Source organism: Eulemur rufifrons, chromosome 5, assembly GCF_041146395.1.
Source record: "Eulemur rufifrons isolate Redbay chromosome 5, OSU_ERuf_1, whole genome shotgun sequence".
NCBI classification, from domain to species: Eukaryota; Metazoa; Chordata; class Mammalia; order Primates; family Lemuridae; genus Eulemur; species Eulemur rufifrons.
The window spans coordinates 31,152,750-31,175,758 of NC_090987.1; the positions used below are offsets into that span (position 1 = coordinate 31,152,750).

The 23,009-nt window shown below is 39.0% G+C and overlaps 1 protein-coding gene across 29 annotated transcripts in view; it reads right to left on the bottom strand.

Moving 5' to 3' along the window:
* DTNA (dystrobrevin alpha) overlaps positions 1–23,009 on the bottom strand; it is a 341,246-nt gene that overhangs the window by 10,950 nt on the left and 307,287 nt on the right. For 25 of the 29 annotated variants that reach the window (XM_069468484.1, XM_069468481.1, XM_069468478.1 and 22 more), the window contains 5 exons: positions 19,626–19,739; positions 14,769–14,865; positions 4,836–4,995; positions 2,308–2,397; positions 894–1,062 (listed from right to left, as the gene is read on the bottom strand). In XM_069468484.1, coding sequence (XP_069324585.1) covers positions 894–1,062; positions 2,308–2,397; positions 4,836–4,995; positions 14,769–14,865; positions 19,626–19,739 — 630 coding nt within the window. Of the gene's footprint in view, positions 1–893; positions 1,063–2,307; positions 2,398–4,835; positions 4,996–12,785; positions 12,969–14,768; positions 14,866–19,625; positions 19,740–23,009 lie in introns of those variants that run through there. The other 4 variants (XM_069468473.1, XM_069468460.1, XM_069468487.1 and 1 more) reach the window with 3 other exon arrangements.

Below are 23,009 nucleotides of genomic sequence, written 5' to 3' on the forward strand. Positions count from 1 at the left end.
CTGGTTAGTTTCTTCTTTGAGTCTTTAAAACAGCCAGTTTATTTTTATAGACTAGTCTGAAGTACTTTTCACATTAAGCAGCATCACCCTTCTGTAGTATTTTTAGTGTTCGGCAATTCCCCTTCTCAGCTTTTGGTGGCCTTTGCCCACGTTTCTTGTAGTGTCTCGTTCTCCTAGCAGCCCATTTTCTTCACTTTGTCTGTTTTACTCTTTTCCCTGCCATGCTGGGCTCTGCTGGTCTGTCCCAGCTTTGCTTTTGTTTCTCAGCTTTGGTTTCCTCTGCTGACTACTTTGAGCCTATCCAGGGTCACAGAAAGTCTAGTGGGGACGTCAGGGATTTTGCTGGTTTCTGTAAGCTACAGAAGCCTAATTGGGTGAAAACTTTTGCCAATAAGTTTTTTGAGGGTCCAAATTGAACTTCCTTATAATGAGGTTTTATACATTTACTTATTATTTCTATTCCAAGTGCTTACAGGATGTTGTTTACACCAATTCTGAACAGAAGCTTTTTTCAGCATCATTCTAAGTCCAAATATAGTAGGTTCCAAAGATAGGATGATTTACCTCTTGAACTAGTCTATGAGTTCTGGAAGGGTGGGAGCAGTCTTTTAATACCATTTTGTATGGAACTAGCACAGCACCTTGGGTGAGCTAGGCTCTCAGTAAGCACTGGTTGGTTTAGGTTATTGATTCTCCCTGGAAATTGTAAGGGGGAAAAAAATCTCAATGCCCAATTTAAATATAGCACACTTCTACCTCTTCTGGCAGAAAAAGAAACTGTAACATCCCCTTTCAAAATAAAAAAAACCTAAACAACCATGTTTTTACTTTCTTATTGCTCCCTACAGATTGTTCTATCACTGAGAAAATGCCTCCAGGTGGAAGATACTCACATGTCACTGCGCAGGGTGCTCGTGGTGGCTCCACTGTGGAGGTACCCGGGTTTTCGGGCATGGATTTGTGCTAGGAAAGCCTTTTCAGAGGTTGGTGATGGAACCAGATCCTCAAACTGAGTCCGTGCAAATTCAGAATCCACATTACTCTCCGTTTCACTCCCCCCTTCTAGTAGGTACAATTGAAGAAATAAAGACTTGTTAGATTTCTTATGACCTGCAAATAAAGGACTAGGCTTGATAAATCAACTGGTATGGTATAAAAAATTAACCAGTTAGTGAACACTAGTCAAACAAATATTTTTTCAAAATAAGAATTGATAGGGGCATGAATTACTATAAAATCATTTGGTAGATAGCATTTTCTTTTTTATCTCATGAATAAGAATTATTTTTGTCTTAGTAACTGACTCAACTCCTTAAAAGTTCTGCTTTTTCCCCTTTATAAAACTCTTCATTAAAATTGTTGTTGCTTTTGTTTAAAATTACTCTAATTTAGAAAATAAGAACCTAAAATATTATATGCACTTAATAATTCAAAGAATTATAACAGTATAAATTAATAGTATGTAAGACTTCCACAACAAGAATAACTTTTCAGCCATCATTTGTTAGGGCAGTAGGTACATGCCACTAGTCACGAGGTACTGACTACTGTCATTTTATCCTACTTGGGAATCTTAATCTAAAATACCAGCAACAATTTTCAATGATTTTAATTCTTATTAGAGAAGCTTTAAGAAATTTAAGTCCAGGATTTTTTAAATACTGAAGATTTATTTCTTATAGTTGTAGTAATCTCAATGATAAGATCACTGTCCTGCTAGACAAATATCTAGTTAGCTTTGCTTTAAGGGATAGATGGAAATGTATTAGTAACTGGTAAGGTTATTTATTTGCATATTCACGTTGCTAAAGTTTTAAAAAATTCTTTGTAGTATGAAGAGGATAAAGAGTCTCCCAAATTTTTATACTAGTTATTTTCTGGGCTGATCCTTCTTTAAAGATATTTCAAAGGTAAATTTCAGTCTGGCCTCACTCTACTGATCAGGTAACAGTGTCCAAATAGGTACATAAAACATTTGGCTCTATAAAATAACATTAGCATCATGTTTTAGATCCCCATATGTGTTAACACTGGCTATCTCTGGATTCTAGAATTATAGGTCGTTTTAATATTTTTCTTTATTCTTGTCTGCATTTTTCAAACTCTCCCCATTGAACATGTGCTAATAGTCTCCCAATCAGCAAAATATAAACATTGCTAAGAAATCTGAATATATCAGCAAAATATGACATAGATCTTTAAAATATCTTTTTATATTTGACAATGAGCAGATCTCCAAGAGAGGACTTTAGCACTTATGGATCCTTCCCTGATGAGCAGAGAAATGAGACAGGATCAGGGACTCACCGGAATTCAGCTCTTTCACGAGAGAAGACATGGTGTTCGTGATGGAATCTGCTGCCACTAGCAAATCATTCCTTAAATTTCTTCTTGAACCTTCAGTGAAGAAGAAATAATTATTTAAAAAAAAAATCAAAGCCTTTCCTGCTCCCCTCAATTTTATGTTGTTTGTTTATCCTTTCCATTGATAACCTAAACTAAGAAAACTTCTAAGACTTTTCCTTTTCAGAAATGCTTTGGTTCATTTCCTAAAAAAAAAAAAATTACACTTAGGGAACTGGCCCCTGATGTAAGAAGACATGGCTAATGATGGAGGTTCATACAATTTATTGTCCAAATTGGGACAATTTTGAATGTGAAGGGGAGCAGTGTTAGTAATCAGACTGGGGAACCCGGCACAAACTGGCGTGGTCCCAGGTGAACTAACATGTGTGGTCACCCCTCCTAAGAATAATCCACACAGATGACAGGCCTGGTTTTGCCAGGAGAGCTGCTGTTATTGTTCTAGCCGTTACCTGGCCGCTGAGCACATTGGATTCTGGTCCCTACCAGGACAGGCTCTGTCTCTTACAGGGCTCCCACAGCTCTTCCTACTGGTATAAATAGCTCTTGGGAATGGGAAACCACCTTCGTGTGATACAGGAGTGAGGATTCTTGCTGCTTCTGCTTAAACATGGACAGATGCATGTCTAGTGCTCTGAATTGGAACTTAGACTGTGTTTGTGGCAGTACTTGTGGCAGAGAAAGGTCATTATTTTATTTCAGGCACACTAAGGATTAAATGAATATATGTGAGCTGGCCTGGGAGTAGGCAAGGTACAGAGAGCTAATCACCATAATATCTTTGGGAAAAAAAGGGTTCAAGGTTCCAAACATCTGACATACAAATGAACTTAGGTCGCGTGAACTCTTTATGAGCTAGAGGCTGCAGGTCATTCTGTCATTTCTCAGGAAGTAATACTAAATAAATAAAATTAATACATTAAATTAAACAATCAAAGTATTTAGGTAAAAAGATTATAAGGTACAAATTTTTTTAAAATACTGTAAATTTTTTTAAAATATGATTTAGAGGAAGGACATTTTTCTTTCTAAAAATTAAAAAAGTTATTTTGTGAATTAAATAAAAAAAAAAACCTCTTGTGTTATATTCAGTGCTTAGAATAAAAAGTCCTAATATGGATCTTTCCTTTCCCCTCATAACAGAGTAAAGTCCATCACTCTCTTGCATTAAAATGCGTTAAGATTTTATCCCCGCTACACGTGGATGAGAGCGTTTGTTTCCTCACACTCTTGCTAGCCCTTGATATTACCGATGTTAAATAACACTTTTTTAATCTGCTAGGCAAAAAGTGATATTTATTAAAATTTGTATTTCTGCAATTATTTGTGAGGTTGAACATCTTCTATTTGTTCTTCCATCTGTTCCTATTGTTCACCTACTTTTGTCTTGGGGATGTCTTTACCTTACTGGTCTCCACATTCTTCATGTGTAACTGAAATTATGAAACCTGATTGCCACATATGCTGGAAATGGCTTCCTCAAATTTGCTTTTTGTCCTTTGACTTTGTTTATGCCTCCCCTTGCCTAAAAACTTGTAGTCAAATATGTCTCTCTTTTCCTTAGATCTATAGGTGAGGACTTTAAAGGATGTCCATGACATATTACTACTCTAAAGAAAATGCAAATTGCAGAACAAAATGCAATGCATTATCCTATTTGTGTGAAAAAAGAGTATTGTCTATAAACACATAATTAACTATATCTATTTATATATAAGCAAAAAATTAGGAGGGATGAAAGTGTTAATAGTGGTTACTTTGGGGAATGAGATTGGCCGGGTGACGTCTGCAGGAGGATTTTTGTTTCTTATTCTCTATAAATTTAAAAACCGATGGTAAGAAAAAGTTTTAAGAAGTATTAAAAACATTTCCAAATTAGTAAAGTCACTTGCCTCCCCCAGTGTGTACATGGAAGAGGCAGCCCTGGCAGAGTGCTGGCTGTCATCTGTCACCATGCTCCTACACTAACTCAGCATGGAGGGCCAACCTTGCAGCCCCTCTTTCAAGAGGCAAGGATTCAACTCTTTGGGGCATCTGAACAGGGAATCTGTAAAAGGACTAAATATCCTTCTAGGTCATCTCAGAGCTAAAGAGCTGGGATTATTTAATCTCAGTCTTGACTTTGCTGTAATATAACGAGAAGACAACAGGAAGTAAAATGATCTTTCAGAATTGTAAAATGGATTACATTTATAAAGTTTTCTGGGATATCGGTGAAAAGATTTCCGAACCCTTGATGAGCAGATTTACTGAAAAACAGGGTAGGGCAACAGAAGCCAAAGGAAGGTGCACCACTGAAGGCGAAGAGAAAACAGATCAGCGTAGGGGAGTTCCTAAAACGGCTTTGACACAAGCCATGGGATACCCTAGAATAGCCACGGGTGGCTCTGACGACTCTCAACCACTCAACACACCTTGGCAACTTATTTGCCACCTACAGGCACACCACAACAAAAAATAAAGCCACTTACTTTGTGCAAACGCCTCTTGTACATCTCCCCCTACCCCTGTGAGAGAGTCCTGCGGCGTGTGCATTGGGGTGGAGCAGGTGGACGCTGACCGGATGGGCATGGGGATTGGCCTGCTGATGGTGTGGCTGGGGGAGGAGCGGGGAGAGCCTGCCCCCTGCGTCTGGAGAGACAATGCAAGTCATTAATTTGCTTTCCCAAGAAAATGCCATGTGCCACCCCCAATGCCTCAGTCCAATGTTAAAAACAGTGACAATGAAATTTCAAAGCTGGAGGGAATCCTTGGTAATTGAGATGGTAATCCTAAACCTGACTTGCAGGTGCAGATAATTAGGACCTTATTATATATAATCTGAGGTCTGGGTTAAATATTGAAAACTAACAATATTAGTATACCATTGTTCTATGATGTATGAGATGTGTGCTCAAATAATGAAACTATGCTTAACTGCAGATAGTTACAAGGTGCGTATACTTTCTCCTTGAAGGAAGTTCTCTGTAGAATAAAAAGATGGTAAAGGAGAAAGTTTTAAATACAAACTGGAAGACTATTTGGGATGGATGCTTCCTAAATTTTCAACCTGTTTGTCCTGGAATTATCTTTAGAGAATGATTCACAGTTTAAGTCATGTCATGCAATGTTGTATGTATTAAGTCTCAAATTAAGAATTAAATGAGGTATAAATTGTTTTATCCCCATTTTACAGTAAAAACTGATTTTGTCAAATTACCGTGTGACTCAGGGAATTGGAATGGGGAAGAGGAAAAAGAAATCTCGACTTTTAATGTTTGGCTACTGTTTCCTGCAGGAAATGTCCTTCTCTTCACCTATGAAAAAGCAGTGATCTAGCAAAACAGTAAGAATAGTATGATTTAAAAATGAGAAAAGAAAAAAGTAGGAAACAACTAAAAGACACTTAACTCTGCACTACACTTTTTGGCATGAAACCATTTTGAGATTGTGACATCTTGAATTTTAAGGCTTTATCTTTACAGTGAGGTCCCTTAGAAATAGTCTCCCTGTTTTAATGATTAGTTGACAAAGGAAGTCAGTCATACATGCATAAGAAAATGCAAGGGGAATCCTTGAGTGCAAACACAACAGATTAGGTATTCGCATCAATTCCATCCCAGTCTGTTGGGTCTGGCCACTGAGGGAAAACTGATTTTCAGCAAGGCTCAGAGATTCAAGGTTAACCCATTCAAACTCCTGGACATGCACCACCAGAGCAGCGCACTGGAATATCCAGTTGAGATCTTTGCTTTGGGCTCAGCGGCTTGCAATTAAAACACACAACATCGATCCTGTAAAATGCCATGCTGTTAGCTCTCCAGGGCTCAGCCTCACACATACTTGTCAAAGCCATAAATTGAGAAAAACCCAGAATTAAAAAGGAAGCAAAACAGAACACAGAAAAGAACTCATGGGGTGCCCAAATGGGCTGGGGGTTCCATTCTTTCACTCCCAACAGTACCTTGTGAGGGTCTGTCCAGGCCCCAGGAAGAGAACTTTGCCCGCTCTCGATGCCGTGCAGCCTGCTACCCCCAGACTGCTCAAGGAGGGGTCCGGTTTTCCCCAGCAAACTCTGGCAGCTCAGCCCCATTACCTTGCAACCGTGTGCTTCTGAGCTACCACTGCATTCCCCAGTTTCCCGTGCCAACAGTAAATAACTTCACATTTGTGTTGTGCTTTATGACGTTCAAAGGGTTTTCCCATATATTCTCGGTGATTTCTCTCCATGACCCTATGAAGTAGGCATCATCATTCAATCCAAAAAGCTCTGACAAACACATGTCATTTCATAATGAATTGGGTCCTAATGGATATGAGGCCATGGATATGGAATCTGCATTGTGCTGCCTTTCAAAAACTTGAAAAAGTCTGAGTTCTGGAGCATATCTGGACCCAGTGATTTCAGATACGGAGCCATGGACCATATTTCAATATTTTAATGGCTGTCCCGGGGCTGTGGTGCACACCAGCCCTGCTTGCACCTCTTACATGGACTCCCCAGTGCGGGGCGCTTGTGGGGGCTCCCGTCCTCGGGGCAGCATCTGTAAGGAGAGGCATACATCTGGCCCTTCTTCCTTCTTTTCTCTCCCCTGCTCCTGGTACCCTTGGCTCTCCTGCTCACTTGTGTTTATCTGAGGCATTCCAAGCCCCACCTCTCCCTGCATAGTGCCTGGTCTCCAGAGCCAACTTTTCCTCCTCCTTTCTGTCTGCTGCCTTTTTTCAAAACTCCCATTAGTGGTTCTGTGTTAAGAGGAAAATAATTGACTGTTGTTATGGTGTTAAGGGAAAAACAATTGACTGAATCTAAATTACACCAGTGTATGAATGACGAATAGCCACCATTTCCCAAATGAAATCTCTAATTGGTGCAATTTCAAGCAGTTTGATTATGTGAAGAATTTAGATGGAAGATTCAGTACTAAAAAAAAAAGATTCAGCTGTATCTTTCCCACAATTTGCAACTCCCGAGTCACATCCAGTCTTTACCCAGACTTGTGGGGATAGGAAACTGACTCCCTGGGTGATAATGGCCCCCATCTCTCTTTTTGTCAGGACACTGCCCAGTTTGATGCATAGTATCTTCCTAGTGCCCACTGTGAGTGCCATCTCTGGACTTTCTTTCCGTTCTGTTCTTGTAAGGCCACTAGGAAAGGGCAGCTGCCTCTTGACATTGGGGCAGATCAGTGGCAGTATCACTGAGTTTCATTTTCACAGGTGGTGGCCTCTGTGGAATGGTGGCCTCTGGCCTGGTCATGAAGCATGGTTGTCCACTAACAACTTTAGAAGAGTAAGTGTGAATAATCTCCGAATATCCTTGCCTGGAAATTACTCAATGATTAATGGAGCAAAGACTTAAGGGACGATGGTCCATGCAGATCAATATATAGATCTAAAATTCCCTAGAAGGGAGTTGATTTATGGAAGAAGGAAAACATACATCACACTTGGCAAATTTAAAATAGCTCTCTTCCTAGAGAATAAATGAAAAATTAATTTCCACACGCCATCCTCAGAGCCTACTCAACCTGCTATTGTATCAATTTTTAAAAAGTCTGACAAGATCCATAAATTTTCTGATTTTTTTTTCCAGGAAGTATTTTGGTTTCTGCTCAGCACTAGAAATGAGGGGTGCTTCAAGGAAAGGAACCAATGTCTAATTGTTGAGCCAGCACACCCTGGTGAAGCAGTAGCGGGTTATGCACTCCGCTGCACCCAGACCTGAAGAGCCTGCCCCTTAGGTGTGGCCAAGGATGCAGCCTGGTCATGTCTGGTTGCACCTGGCAGCCTGGACACAGCAGAAGTGTTTAGCTACATTCAACCCTTTTTTCATCCTTTCTCCAGATACATTCATCATACATTCACTGACTATCATTATACTGACGATAATTTCTATAATTGGCCTTTTTATTTATTTATTTTTGTACTTTTTTAAAAAGTAGAGACAGGGTCTCACTCTTACTCAGGCTGGTCTCGAACTCCTGAGCTCAAACAATCTGCCCACCTCGGCCTCCCAGAGTGCTAGGATTATAGGCGTGAGCCACCGCACCCGGCCTATCATTGGCCTTTTTAAAGAGATTGTTGTATACAAACTGTTCTGGAAATACAGAGGAGGACATTAATTCTGAGTGGTCAGGCAGGAGGCATCATTTGACTTGGGTTTTGACAGCGGAGATTTTCACGCAAAAGAGAGGAAGTTTTGGGAGGAGAGGAGAGGAGAGCCTTTGGGCCTTGGCATAGCATGAGGCATAGGAAGTGTGAGGTGTATTGAGGACTTGGAAGGCCAGTGTGGCTCTAGCAACCAGGCTGGCTTCAGGAAGCAGAGAGAAATGGGAGTGGGAAGGGAGAGTCAAGTTTGGAGGCCTCCAGTATAGACTTTATCCTGAACTAGAGGGTCCTCTTCCAAGGTTTTTAAGCAGAGAAATAATTTTTATTTCTCTAGAATTGATCAATCAATCCTTAATTTTTTAAAAAAAAGTGAGAGAGAGGGAGAGAGTCTGGGAGGGTGCATTTTTTGAACACAAGATGATAGTCTTCATATTGCAGTTGATTATTGGTGAGGTGACTTATCCCCCCCCTCCCTGTTGACTGGTTCACTACTCCATAGAATACCCATCAGGGAGGCTGAGCAAGGGAAAGGCAGGAAGGTGAAACTTCGCCTGGTAAAACTGGTCACTTCTGGCCTGCTTGTATTCCATAACGTGTTTGGAAGAAGTAGGCACCTGATTACTACAATTTCCTGAATTAATTGGACCATTCAATTATAAATAGAGAAGAGAATGGGGGCAGGTGATGGAATTTGGAAAGATATTTGACCTTCTTTTTCTCTTTTCCCCCACCGAATTCGTACAATTATATTATTTAACATAATACCAATGTATACACATTATCCTCCCAAATAAAGAACAGCTTGATTCCAAAGTTGAAAATGTAGTTTTCAAAATGAATCCTCATGGCAAATTTGAAAAAAAAAGCCCTGAAAATTAACACAGACTTAATTTTGATCCTTGACTAAAATATGCACCCTGTGCCAACCACCTCTCTTACACAAAAATACATATTATAAATAAAACTTTCCGAAAAAGTCTTGGATGTTTTATTGCACACTGAACAGAACATCTGCTACTTTCAGCCCTTCACTATTAGCTGTTTAAAATATGTACTCAAATTTGGGCGAAAGCAACACTCTGCAGATATTAGCATATCTAGGATTGTATCTGATGGTCCCAGAAATGGAAAAATATAATCTTATTGAACTGATTCTGTCACTTTTTGTTAAATAAGAATGACTCTGTTTCATACTATTAAAAATAATTACAAGAGATCTGAACAAATTAAAAGTCCTGTTCAAATTTCTTCCCCCGACAGAGACACTGTTAGTTCCCTGTAAAGAAGAAAAGTGAATGTGTTAGTGTGTATGTACAAAAAATATGGGCCAAGTTTGAAAAGTTTATATATGTGCATGTGTATACATATATACATATATTCATACTTATATTTGACATTTATGTAGTATTTTCCAAAGTGTTTTCATATCCGGTTATCTTTTAAATTCATTACAACAATCCTCTGAGCCATGTATTATCAGTGTATTTGAAACAGATTCCCAGGAAGTTAATCGACTTACTCAAGATCTTACAGTTTTGAGCAAAGAGCTGGAACCACTGTGATTCAGGTCCAATAACCTTTCTAAGAAAATTATTATTGAGACCTTACTTTCTGGACTCAAAGTCGGGATACTTAGTTTTAGACTAGTACGTAATATTTGGAACTGGAAGTATACCAGAAACTCTGTAAAGTATTGTTACTGCAATTATACCCCCACTGCCCTCATTAGTAAGCTTTTTATGAGTGTATTTTTCATGGTTCCTTCAATAAATCTTAAAGATACACAAAGAAGAAAGAGGGTAGGATAACTTCAATTCAAGTTTTGTAAAAAAAAATTTATTGCTTGTGATACCATATATCATATTATATTACAGGCACTACTTTTGAAAATTCATGTTCTCTCCTCAAGGGGAATAAATTCATGCATTACCTCTAACAAGAAACAATGTAAGTAGGAATTGTATATACCAGTATAATAAAACACTACATTGAACCACACAGACTTATGATAAAGCAAGTAGAAGTCATTAAATCAAGCACAATTTTTTTGTGTGGGTGTTTAAGTTTGGTTTTACAAAAAGAATGTCCCCAAAGGGAAAAGGCTCATAAATAAAAACAGAATTTAGAAGCAGATGCCAGTCTAAAACCTCTAAATTCTCTCCTTAGATCATGTTATACCACAGGAAGCCTATATATTTGGACAGGCATTTGTTTATTTCCTTGTAGAACTGCCTCTATGCCTCTATAGCGTTAAGATTTATGTGGTTCTGTCTTTAATTTTGACTGAAGGTCAGTATAAGAAACAGCCACATGAAATCTATGACTGCATTTTCTCATTTTATTATTCAGTACTCCTTCTAGAAAGCTCTGAGTGAAAAGTTTCTTTTATGTTTTACACCAACAGAAATTTTGTTCCCCTGAGAAGTGCTATTTCTGTACTGATAAAACCACTGACTATATTTTCCTTTTTTGCTTCATTGCTGGAAAGCTCAGAGTAACACCCTTGTCCTTTATGATTAGCATATTCACATTTTCTTTTCTTTAGTTTTCCCTTGTTCTATTTCAATTTTATGAAGTTGCTGTTTATACGTTTTGTTGTAAGCTGCCTCAGGTCCTTTATGAAAAGAGGCTTGAGTATAAAAGCAAATAAAGAGGTAAGTAAAAGGGGCAAACTCTCCCACTCCCAGACAGTGCATTGCAGACATCTGGATGGGGGACTAATGGCCTTAGGTGCCCATGTTGATGAACCGCTGCTGGCCGACCTCCCAAGATGCAGACGCTGCTGAGGGGCTCAAGGGTGAGGGGCAGCGGTGCCGCCTTACACTGCCATAGCTTGGCTCTGTGCATCCATCTGTTATGAACTTCCTGGTCTGCGGGAGCCTTTTAAGAACGGGCTGCCTGGGAAACAGTAGGGAAGGGATCTCCTCCAAGGGAAATGGCTAAAGCAAGGCTGACGGAATACAGGACTATTGCCCTCTTTCTCCACTAGGAGGAGAAAGGTTATATTTGAATCTTATTTCCTTTTTTTTTTTTTTTTTTTACTGTACATGCTAAGTAAGAGACAGGAAAGAAAAGAGGCCATTTGCAAAGAGGAGTACCATGAGAAAGGCATTTTTCTCTACCATGATCTAAGTGTATCGGAAGCACAATAGCAATACCCCATGTACGCATTGATGGGCAATTATACAGGCTGTAAATGTTGCGTGTCCTTCACCCAGAGGGACTGTCTCTCATTAAAATTTGACTTTCGTTTGGTAAAGTAATTTTTTTCACAAAATACAAAATAATGTAATACATTGTCTTTATTGTCTGACATTACAGATTGATTTTACACTTTCCTTTTTTACAGACCATGGGAATGAAGGGTAAAAATGTGTCCAGCATTTTGCAAACATTCTTGGTTACACACAAACACACACAATGAATAATAGCAAAGAGCATACAGAAGAATTAAAAGATACGTTGAAATTGGACAGGCTGGGTTCTAATTGCTCCATGGAAATAATATAAAACTTTTTAATAATGCTAGTGAGTGGGATATATTGTCATACACAGCTTGGTACATGCACTTGAAATTAAAGCTGCTTTTATTTTGCTTCTATTTAATTTAATTTAATTTTTTGTCCTGTATGCTGCTCCCTCTGTTGGCTCCTGAACCCGACCATAGGTTCAGATAGGGCTCCAGTTTAGACTATGGATAGTGTCACAATGCCCTTATTTCCAGAAAAAAAAAAAAAAAAAAAAAGTGTATATAATGACCTGAACTCTCAGAGCAGAAAGGTTCTTGGTGATAAGAGAAAGGCTGAAAATTACCTCTTCTTTAGAGATTATTGTCAACCAACAGTAGGGATTCTGCTTTAGGGAAAAACCAAAAAGATGGGAAGTGAACAGTTACTGAATACAGTCTTTCACAAGATTGAGCACATTTTGGTGATCAGTGGGGAACAGGGCTTAATAATTATATGATGAAAAGAGATTTAATTGCCCCATTTTTATAAAAAGAAGTTCCACACATTTTCAGTAAAATGGAAAGTGAACTGAATATTCACAGCATGAGATGATACAGAGGTTAGCTTCTAAATGCTGTGGGTTTTGAGATGATATGAACCTCAGTGTAGCTCTAGTGACGGTGGCAGGTGTCTTGCTATTAAACGAAGGGTCAGATCAACAGCCCTGAAAAGCGTAAGACTGGTTTGAAACTTCTATCCTTGGGGATCTAAAAAGTTTCCAACAAATGACAATTTGTTCCCTCTTCTAAGAGATGTAATAAGCTCTTCTTTTGATGCTGATAGTAGTGATAGTTATAAAAAATGCTCAATTTTATATCTCTTAATTCAAGCACTATGTTGAAAAGGAAGCAAATTAGTATGATTTTTTTTTTTTCTCTTTCCAAACTGAAGCATGAACATACATTAGAGGCAAAAGCAATGAGAAAACGGCAGGTCGGCAGGCCCCTCCACTGTTAGTTAAGACCTGCAGTAGGGGACATAACTTACTCCCTGCTTCAGCTCTTCTTCCTACAGAAAGATTGAATCAATAACAGTTAGATTACCCAGGGTTCCGATAAGAGCATGTATACAGCGTGCGAGATGGGGGAAAAATCAACGTGGCTTTGATGCAAGTCAGGGCCTCTGCCACCTCAGTGACTATGGCTCTAAGTCTACCTAGGTCTTTGAGACTACAGAACCATGTCTTTCCTCCACGGAAGGAGGATCTTTTCAGCCATCTTTCAACATGATCTGTCTCTCTATTCTGGTGTTTGTACATTTTGATACGAAGGCTGTGCTCAGTTGGGCTAGGCTGATACCTAGATGGCTGGTGGTGAGTAGACTCCTGTCCCACAGTGAAAGTGTCATCATTATGGTGACAGAAGTTATAGGAACATGGGGGCAGTTTTCAGAGCTTCCTGTCATTTAGTGAAGGGATTCAGTCCTCTTCATTTGGTATATTTGGAAAGGGAAGTAGAAAGAGCATTTCTGGGTTATTATATGAGATAGTAGGCCAGAAACAGCAGCAGGTTATTAATTATCTAGTCCTGCTTTGACTAACATAGGTAAAAAAATAAAAATAAAAATAAAAAAAAAATAAAAACCTGAATTCTACACTTTACATGTCTAATCTACCAAAAAGTAAATTTTGTTGAGTGAAGACAAAGCGTTCCCAGCACTGATTGCTAAAGAGGACACTGATGGCGGGAAAAGTGGACCAAGGAACCAAGGAATAAAACAGAGTGAGGAAAACGAAAGACAGAAATGTCAGAAGAGCAGTACCTGGGACACAGTAGGTTTCAACAAACGTTTGTTAAAGAAGAGAAACAAAGAAGGAAAGAGAGAGGAACAAAGCAAGAAAGAAACAAAGAAAAACGAAAAGTAAAAGTAAGACAAACGAAAGACAGAAAGGGAGAAAGGAAGGACGGACAAAATAAAAGCAACAAATGATGGTGTGTCAGGGATGTGGGGGACCCACGGACTGAAGTCAGGACATCCTGTCTCAGCAGAGAGCTGCCTAGGGTCATCCCTTCATTGTGCCCCTATCAGCAGTTTCATTTCCTGCCTTTGGCATGTCGCAGTTCCAGTCCATACTGGTTCATGCCTGTTTACATCGGGCAGGATGATCACGCAGCACTGATATTTCTACTGGGCTGACTGTGGCCACAATTTGTCTACTTTTGACTTGAGATATAATTTAATATACACCGAAGAAGGGATAGGGCTTTATTAAAAGAAGAATGCCACTCCCCAACGAGAAAAATAGACTACGGTATTCTACAGAAGATCATCTTATTAATAAAATACTCTATTCACAGAAGAGCAAGGAGATATTCTCATTTATAGTTTGCATTTGAGACCACTAGAAGTCACGTGACTTACCACTAAAGCCACACAGATGGGATAAAATATTTTACTGAAATCAACAAAGTCATTCCTCTTACTTAATAAAACTATAATCACCAAAATTATTTAATGGCTATATCTTAATTTTCTGAATTAGACATTAGCCTCTGTTCAATTTAATCAGAATTGCAGAAAGCTATTAAATATAAAATATTTCTAAATAAATCCAGTTTTATTACTTTCAAGGACATAAAGAAATGAAATAAGCCAAGAAGCAGTTGCCCCATGAAGGCTGTCAGCAGTCTGGTTCCAGGAAATGGACGAGAATGAATTCTATAATTGACTGCTACTGTTTCATTGGTCTAAAAACCAGTTCTACATCTGAGTTTGAAACTTTTGGGGAAATCACATATAGTAATTGTAAAAAATCTTCACAAATGCCATGGTAATAGGTCTAGGAAACATTTAATTAAAATGTCTTACCTTTAGTAGCTTCATGAGACCTTCCAACTGCACCATTAGCTCTCTCCGACTCTCCTGGAGAGCAGACATTCTCTGTTCCAGCTCATCCTTGCGCTGTCTAAGAAAGAAGCAGTTGCCATCAGAAGCAGCATTTAACTGTCTGAGCTAATTTCCCCTTCTTGAGGGACTAGTCGTCTATCAGAGAAAGGGCATCTCTGGGCCTTTGACATGGTTACCAGGAGGGGAACTGTCATTAAATGGATGAACAATTACAGCTTGAGGTGTTCTTTTGTTTGTTACAAGTCACACTAAACTTAAACAGAATTAAAATCATTTCAGACAATTCTACCTTTCTATTAATACTGTGAATGAAATAACCATCAAATGAAATATATTCTGAACGTTTGCCAGGTAGCGGGCCCTGTGCTGTGCCATGGGTCCCCTTGAGACAACAAACGGACAAAACTTTCAAATTGTCACTGAAAAAGGCTGATCATATAGAGTCCCCAAATGCAAGAACACACAGAAAATACTGATTATCTTAGTATTTGGAAATGTGATTTAGAAAAGTACATTTTTAATCTCTTCTATTCTCAGCATGCAATGAGGTGCTTTTGGAAGTGAAATATATTAATAGTACATAGATATAGTCAATCTAAATTTTTTGGTTTGGGTTTGGTTTCATAAAGTGGAGTCAGAATAAAGGAGTTCCTACATAATTGTTCTACAACTGAAAATGATATATAAGGTTTGTGTTTATTTAATTTTGTTTTGTTTTGCGGACTTTATATTAAACTGTCAGCAAGAATGGAAACCAGTGAGGCCAGTTTGCACTCTATCATTTATGCTGACACTAAGAGGTACCAAAAATATCTTTAAAGGGGGAAAGAAATGAAACAGTATGAAGAGGAATATTAATGGTTCACATTTCTGAAGTATATGTATGCTTTTCAAATCAATTTCAAATCCATTATTGAATGATCATTACTGAATAAGTAATACATACAATTTTCTCTTGTCTCAAAGGCTCCTGTTTGAGTTTGAAATATTATCACTTACATTATAAAAATGTGTGGATGCTTTAAACATGTATGTATTCATGTATGAATGGCTATGGCTAGACTCAATGGCATAGATACCATATTAAGTGGAGCTATAGCAGAGACCCTGAAATGAAAAACTGCCAATATAAAAATGTCACAGTGAGTTAGGTCAATGACTCATCCAGTTGAAAGATATTTTGTGGGAGGACAGGTGAAGGATATAAAGGAGACGTTTCTAATTTACTTTCATATAGGCCTTCTCTATAATAAATTATAAATTTAAAATTTATAAACATTTCACAATCCTTTTTAAATATATTTATATTTTTACTTATTATTGCCACTTATGGCTTACTCCTGAAGCAAACCTTCCTTTGATTTCCTTTACAATTGTCTCTTTTCTGAATCCAGAAGACGAGGAACATCATAATTTTATAGGCTTTGATAGTATCTCATTTTAGTCTTTGTCTTCCAGGGCTGAAGCACTCTAATTTTGAAAGTCTTGCCCCATTCAAAAAAATTTTTCAATGACAAATCCATTAGCTTTTTATTTGATCTTGTCTGCACATGGGGTTCCAAGTACATCCACAATAGGCCTTGGTACAAGAGTAGATAATGTTTCTGATTTATTTCTAGTTCTCTTCTTGGTACTTCTCTGTGATTTTTGGCTTTTTGGCCACAAGAACATGTTGGGAAGAAGGTTAAAGCAAAATTTGAATATTATAGGTGAGAAATACTAATAGAAGCATTTAAAAACTATCAGAAAAAGTTAACTGGTATTAATTTAGAATTATCACATTTTAAAAAGTCTTATTTGTGCATTTGTCTTACAGGAGTAATCTCTTAAAAACATGACATTGAATTACATTTTTTTAAAAAAACATTATTTAATAATGTCTTTTTCTCTGTAAGTGTTTACACCTGTGGTTACCAAATGCAGGTTTAATAACAAATCTGTGGTGTACCCGCCACCATTCCAAGGACAGTAAGAAAACAAGGACTAGATAGTGATTTCATTTTCCTAGAGCTAAATGTATTCATCTCTAAAGGAATACCTTACAATCTTAAATTGTAAGATTATTTCTAATTTTGTATGTGTGTTAAAACATTCTTTTAGGACAGTGTTGGGACAATTGGCAAAATTTTACCCTAGATTTTATATTAGAGAGTAATGTATATTAAGATTGACTTTCCTGAATTTGAGGATGGTATTATGATTATATAAAGGAACTTTTTTCCTTAGAAAATATACACATTAAGTGTTTAGGAGTGAAGGGTTATGATGTCTGCAACTTTTATTTAACTTCTGTGAATCTCAGTTTCCTTATCTATAAAAGGAGGATAATAATAGTGTCTATCTCCCAGGTTTGTTATAGCAATTACTCGGGACAATGTATGTAGAGCTTAGTGCATAGTAAGTGTCAGAATAGCACGAAGAAATGGCTATCTTATACTCCTCTGCATTGCCAGATCTGGCTGCAAATGGTTTTCAGTTTCCTTGTGGCTAAATAAAAAGGGAAACACAATCATTTAGAAAGGAAATATGTGTTAATAAAGAGCAAAGCTCCACTCCCTTCTCCTCCTCCCATGTCTCACAGCTGAAAGAAATTTCTTCTGTTGGTTTTCAGGAAGAGGCTTGGGAAAGAGGTAATGGAGAAGACCATTATGAAAGCTACAAGGAGTTCATGCGGATGCTTCACGTGGGCACCCTCCATGAGAACTAAGGTTTGCAAGACATCATTGTTTTGTAGCTCTTTGAAAGTCTGAAATGATGAAAAGATAAAACTTAGAATACCTAGAGCAGGGTTTCTTAACCTGGGGTGTGAGAGTATATGTGAAATCCCTAAATTATGACAATGCTTAGCACAGAAAAAGTGGTTTATAAGTATTTAGAGAAATACTTATTCAAGGGAGGGTATTTCTTCTTACAGGCAGAAGAAATGTGTAGAATATGGAGGCAGGCAAGCAAATCAGTTGGGGTTTAGGTGTCTCAGGCTTCAGGCTTTGGGTATGGGCTAAAAGCATAGAAGTTTCTGGTAAATCCAGACTCCTTAGGGTACCTTTGGGCTCAGCTGGGGTCATGGGATGCTCACAAGTCAGGGCCGGAAGGATGATAAGAATTTTCAGTCTGTTCCAAGATGGCAACATCAAAAAAGCAGAAATAGCAGTTGGAAAATGGATCATCAGCGAACTGGGAATATCAAGATGACTTCCCAGACTGTACCATCCTGATGGAACCAAATACTTTTGAAAGCAAAAGCTAAACAGGAGGAACTGATGAAAATGCTTGTGAAAAACTCCTAGTCATCCTCCCTCCAATAGAGAATGGGATGACCAATGGAAGAGGATAAAGAACATTTCAGCTAGAGACAAGGTAACTGAAGTGGAGATGAATGACTATTTCCAAGTTGGTTTATTCACATGTATTACTGTGTACATAGACTTGACTTTCAACTTGAACATAATCCTGTTTGGCAAAAGATACTTTCAAGCAGAAATTCACTTATAAACGCATTGAGGATGAGGATGACGATACGAAACATCACTTTTTCCTTCTTTTCATTTTCATCCCTTCTGTAGTAGAAAGTGCAAGGATTTCTAATACATATCTCTGGAGGTAGGACCAGAAATCATATAGGTTGAGAAGGAAGAATTTCTGTTTCTTCCATTAAATTATTTTGTTATTCTAAAGTATGAAGTGATCTGTTCACATCAAGCAGTGCCTACAAGCTGCAGGGCTCCGACATCAATGTGTCTGAAGAGCAGGGCTGGGATGGAGCCCCCAGAAACATCCATGACTGCAATGAATAGGGACTTGATAAAATCCAAACAGTCATACAGAATCTGCTTCATTTAGTCTCTTTGTATGGAGGAAGAGTATGGCACTCATTCTGGCAGGAGTTTCTGAGAAGAGGCATTTGTACTTACTATAAAAAGTATGACTCTGAGTAATAGATATACCTGGAATGTACCTGGCACCCAAACTGAAAGATGAAAAGAATGTAATACTTGCTAACTAAAGGTGCCTTGTGAAAGATCAGTATGACATTTCTATGATGGATGTCTTTGAATTTATTTTTGTGTTGTTTGCTACCCAAATACAGTTGAGTACATGCCATTTTCAAGGCATGGTACTAAGCTAGTCTGATGCAGAGCCCAGAGCAACACTTCCATTTTGCAACACGGAGGTAGGGGAAGGGTCCACAGTCCTTATCCAAAACCTACTACTCTCTGGTTTTCTGACTCTGAGCAGTGCACTGGAATGCAGGGGTTAACTCAGATGACCTATGGTCCCTTCCAACTCAAATATTTAATGATGACAGACCAAACAAAACTAGGCTCTTAAGTTCATTTACAGAACAAGAAGGTATGAGGTCTATTTTGTAAGGTCTTTGAGATTTTTAATAAAGCTATTAGGGATGAAGATTTAGAAAAAAATCAGACTCCCTCTTATGGGTTATAAAAATTTAAAAACCTGTGATGTTTATTAGTTGTACATTTGTTTGTTTTGTTGATCATTTATAACATAAACACATTATTGATAGTGCAAATATCTAAAAGAGCTGAGTTCAAATTTTTTCCAGTGAGAGATGTTATTTTTGATCTTTAGATCGGAACACTATTTCTTTTTCTCTGTGTCAAACGAAAGTAAAATATAAACAGCTTCTCTCCAAACACCCAGAATCTCAGCAACTAGGTGTGTGCTATGGAAAAACAAGCAAGCATCAGCAGCTACGGTGGTTAAAGACTGTTTTCTGGTTAGACACTATTAGATTTTATTAAAGATCTCAAACATTTATAGTCCCTGCGATGACAAGTGGGTGCCCTCTCTTACCTGAGGAGCCGGAGTTCTGCCAGCAGGGTAGGGTTTTGCTGTGCCTTCTCTGGTGTGGGCTGAGAAGCTTGTTCATGCTCTAGCCGAAGTCTCTGGATCTCCTGTAAGATTTCTCTTGGGAGAGAGGAGGGAGGTGAGAAATTACGGCCAGTTAACTTCCAGGATACTAACAGCAAAGCAGATCAGGGCCACCAGAATAAAGACAGAAGGGACCATCCTATTAAGGAGCAGAACTGACCTTCATTGACCAACAGACTCCCTGTGTTTATGAGGCTTTGGCTATAGCTAGCGGGGGGCTGTGGGTGAGGGGAAGACTGACTCATGTCCAGCACATCCAAACCCTGAAGGTTCTGTAGTGTGTTGTTCAGTGTTAGCACCAGGACCCAGTAATCTCTCTAGTAAGTAACAGGATGCTGCGGTAATGTGTTCAACTTTGAAGAGCATACTGCTTAAGAGACAAAAATGGATCCTCTATTATTTATGACACCATCAAGTACCAGCATCTACCAAGAAAGGACACTTGGAGGGAAAATAAGGATAAATGGTGGTCCTTTTAGAAAACTAAATAACCTCATTCTCTCAACAAGAAGGAAATTCTCCTCACTGAATTTATCTGAGAAACTCCCAGTTGGGCAAAATTCTTTCTCTTTTTTCTTAACACTCTAAGCCTTAAAAATGGAGGAAGCCTTAGAAGGAAAGTGCTTTTAAAAGGATTCACTATAATTGAGTCTGTGACATAGAGCGTTATTGGTGTGACCTCTGTTGGGGGGTGAGACGTGTCAGTCTATTATTGATGTTGGAGCCTGGACTTCCCTGCATTTGGTTGAACATTAGCCAGGCCATAAAGGATATGAGACCTGTGCAAGGCAAATTATCCCTAAGTCAGTCAGAAGCCATTAAGCAAGGTTACAGGTCACATATTCTTGGGGGCTGGGGGTGGGGTCAGTGTCCTACTCAACAAAATGCACAAGAGCCAGTATGACAGGACAGAACACCAAGAATTGAAGGTGAACTTGGTGAGCAAGGGAGTAGCCTTCCATTTGAAAGTCTGATTTATAACTCCCTGTGTCACAAACACATCAGAATCAGGAGGCTAATTACCAGTGAGTCTGTGTTTTGTTTTTTTTTTTTTTTTTTTTTTGAGACAGAGTCTTGCTCTGTCACCTGGGCTAGAGTGCTGTGGCATCAGCCTAGCTCACAAATTCCTGGGCTCAAGCAATCCTCCTGCCTCAGCCTCCCTAGTAGCTGGGACTACAGGCATGTGCCACCATGCCCAGCTAATTTTTACTATTTTTAGTAGAAACGGGGTCTCATTCTTGCTCAGGCTGGTCTTGAACTCCTGACCTCAAGTAATCCTCCCTCCTCCGCCTCGCAGAGTGCTAGGATTATAGGCATGAGCCACCATGCCCAGCCACCAGTGAGTCATTATACCTTCTGTGAGCATGGTGAGAAGATTGGACTATAATTCAGTGGTTTTTGACCTTTTTTTGTACCCCTTGGTGTCCCATGGTGGAAAATTTTCCTTAAAAGAAATCTTCCATGGAAACCCAATACGTGAGACAGTTCAGAGGAGGCTGCCCTGGTTAAGTGGCCCCTCTGCTGCTAGACCCTCCTCCCCCACTTCAGGTGCCTCTGCAGAGCCCCCAGGGTAACAGAGAGCTCAGCCTGAAAATCAGAGCACCAGGATTTCCAAGATTTCCTCCAGGGCTAAGATCCTGATATTTTATAACTCCCACTAGTTCTCCTTGTGGGCTGTAAAGACAGAACCATGTAGCCCAAGGAAGGAAAGGAGAGTAGCAGCTCTGGTAAGAAAAAGTAATGAAGAGATATGTAACGTGCATCGAGTGCTTAGTCTGTACTCAGAAATGGTGCTGTCATTTTTAAGCTTATTTTATTTAATCTAATAATGTTTCTATTATATATAGGTACCATTATCGAGTTCATCAATGAGGTCAAGGTACAGACCTGTTAAAAGACTTACCCAAGTTCAATAATAAGCAGGTGCCAGAGGTGATTTGAAGCTAGGCTGGTTAGCCCCCAAGCCCATATATGTCAGACTGACTCAGACTTCCGATACTTCCTTCAACAGGTCTAGCCAAGGCAGGCTGTGACTCATACAATATAATTTGAAGATTCCTGTTACTCCTAATCTGGCTCCTCCAAGGGTGCTATAGGGAAGCATTATCTTCTAAAGATCATCACTGAAGTGTGCATGAATTAATTAAGTAGACAGACTCATAAGTGAAGTGAGGAGCTCTATCTTCTCCTTAAGCTCAAGGACCTGATTATTGAGTTATCACCTTGGAGACACAGGACCCCTGGGAAAGTTTCCACGGTGTAGGAGTGTGACCTGGATGAGCTTCTGGGACATGGCCCTGGGATCTTTGGAGGACACGAGACTGCTGGCTTAGAGAGATGAGCTCAGCGTGGACTGGCTGCGGATGAGTGAAGGGGTGGAGAGCTCTAGGAGCCACAAAGGAACTCAGGGACAGATGAAGCTCTCTTACTGCCGTCTCTTCTCATTCCTATTCCTTTTTTCTCTTTCTGGTCCTTAAAAACATGCATGTAGAGAGCGCAATCCAAAACATCCAAGGAAACAATCCATAAGAGTGGTACCGAGGCACAGCCAGGTTTACTAGGACATTCATGAAGCTTCCTATTGATTCTGGCAGCAGAAATAGACAGACCTACATGCAGGCAGATATCCCTGGAGTATTTCCTCAAGAGAAGTCCTAATTTCCCCTCAAGTGTGCTATCCTCATGCTTGGGTGGAAGCAGAGGAGTGGAAGAGAAAAAACAAAGTGCTCTGGAGAAGTGGAAGAGCAGGTTCATGCTGCAACCAAGATACTTGGGGGCTGTGGATTTTCACGTTAGTCTTTTCTTTCTAAGAAGGGATGTAGGAGTGATGCTGGGACTTGTGGGAAATCAGGCCAGGTTTGACCTTCTCCTTCCAATAGTGCACAAAGACCCTCTTTGACCTTGACATTTTATCCCTTATTCCTACCCCCAACCTCTGACTTTGCTCTTCACCCCAGGACAGAAGGACAGGAGGAAGGAAAGAACCAGACAGTGAAAGAAAAGAGGGCTGCTAGTGAAATCTGACTTATATAAACATTATTTCTGAAAAATCTAGAATCCCTTATAGAAAGTTAAAAAATGAATAACCAGAGAATCTTATAAATTAACATTCCAGCAATATTTATTCTTTTGTCTAGTCATCTCCTGTTTTGGTTCCTTTGTTTTTATTTCTGGTACTATTCATTTAATGTACGTCCTCATCACTTCCCACCAGCTTCTAGTCAATCCCTTGTAAACGAAAGCTGCATATTTAGTAAGCTGATTGTTTATCCATAAACATGCAGACATTCGTCACTTGCCTGATCA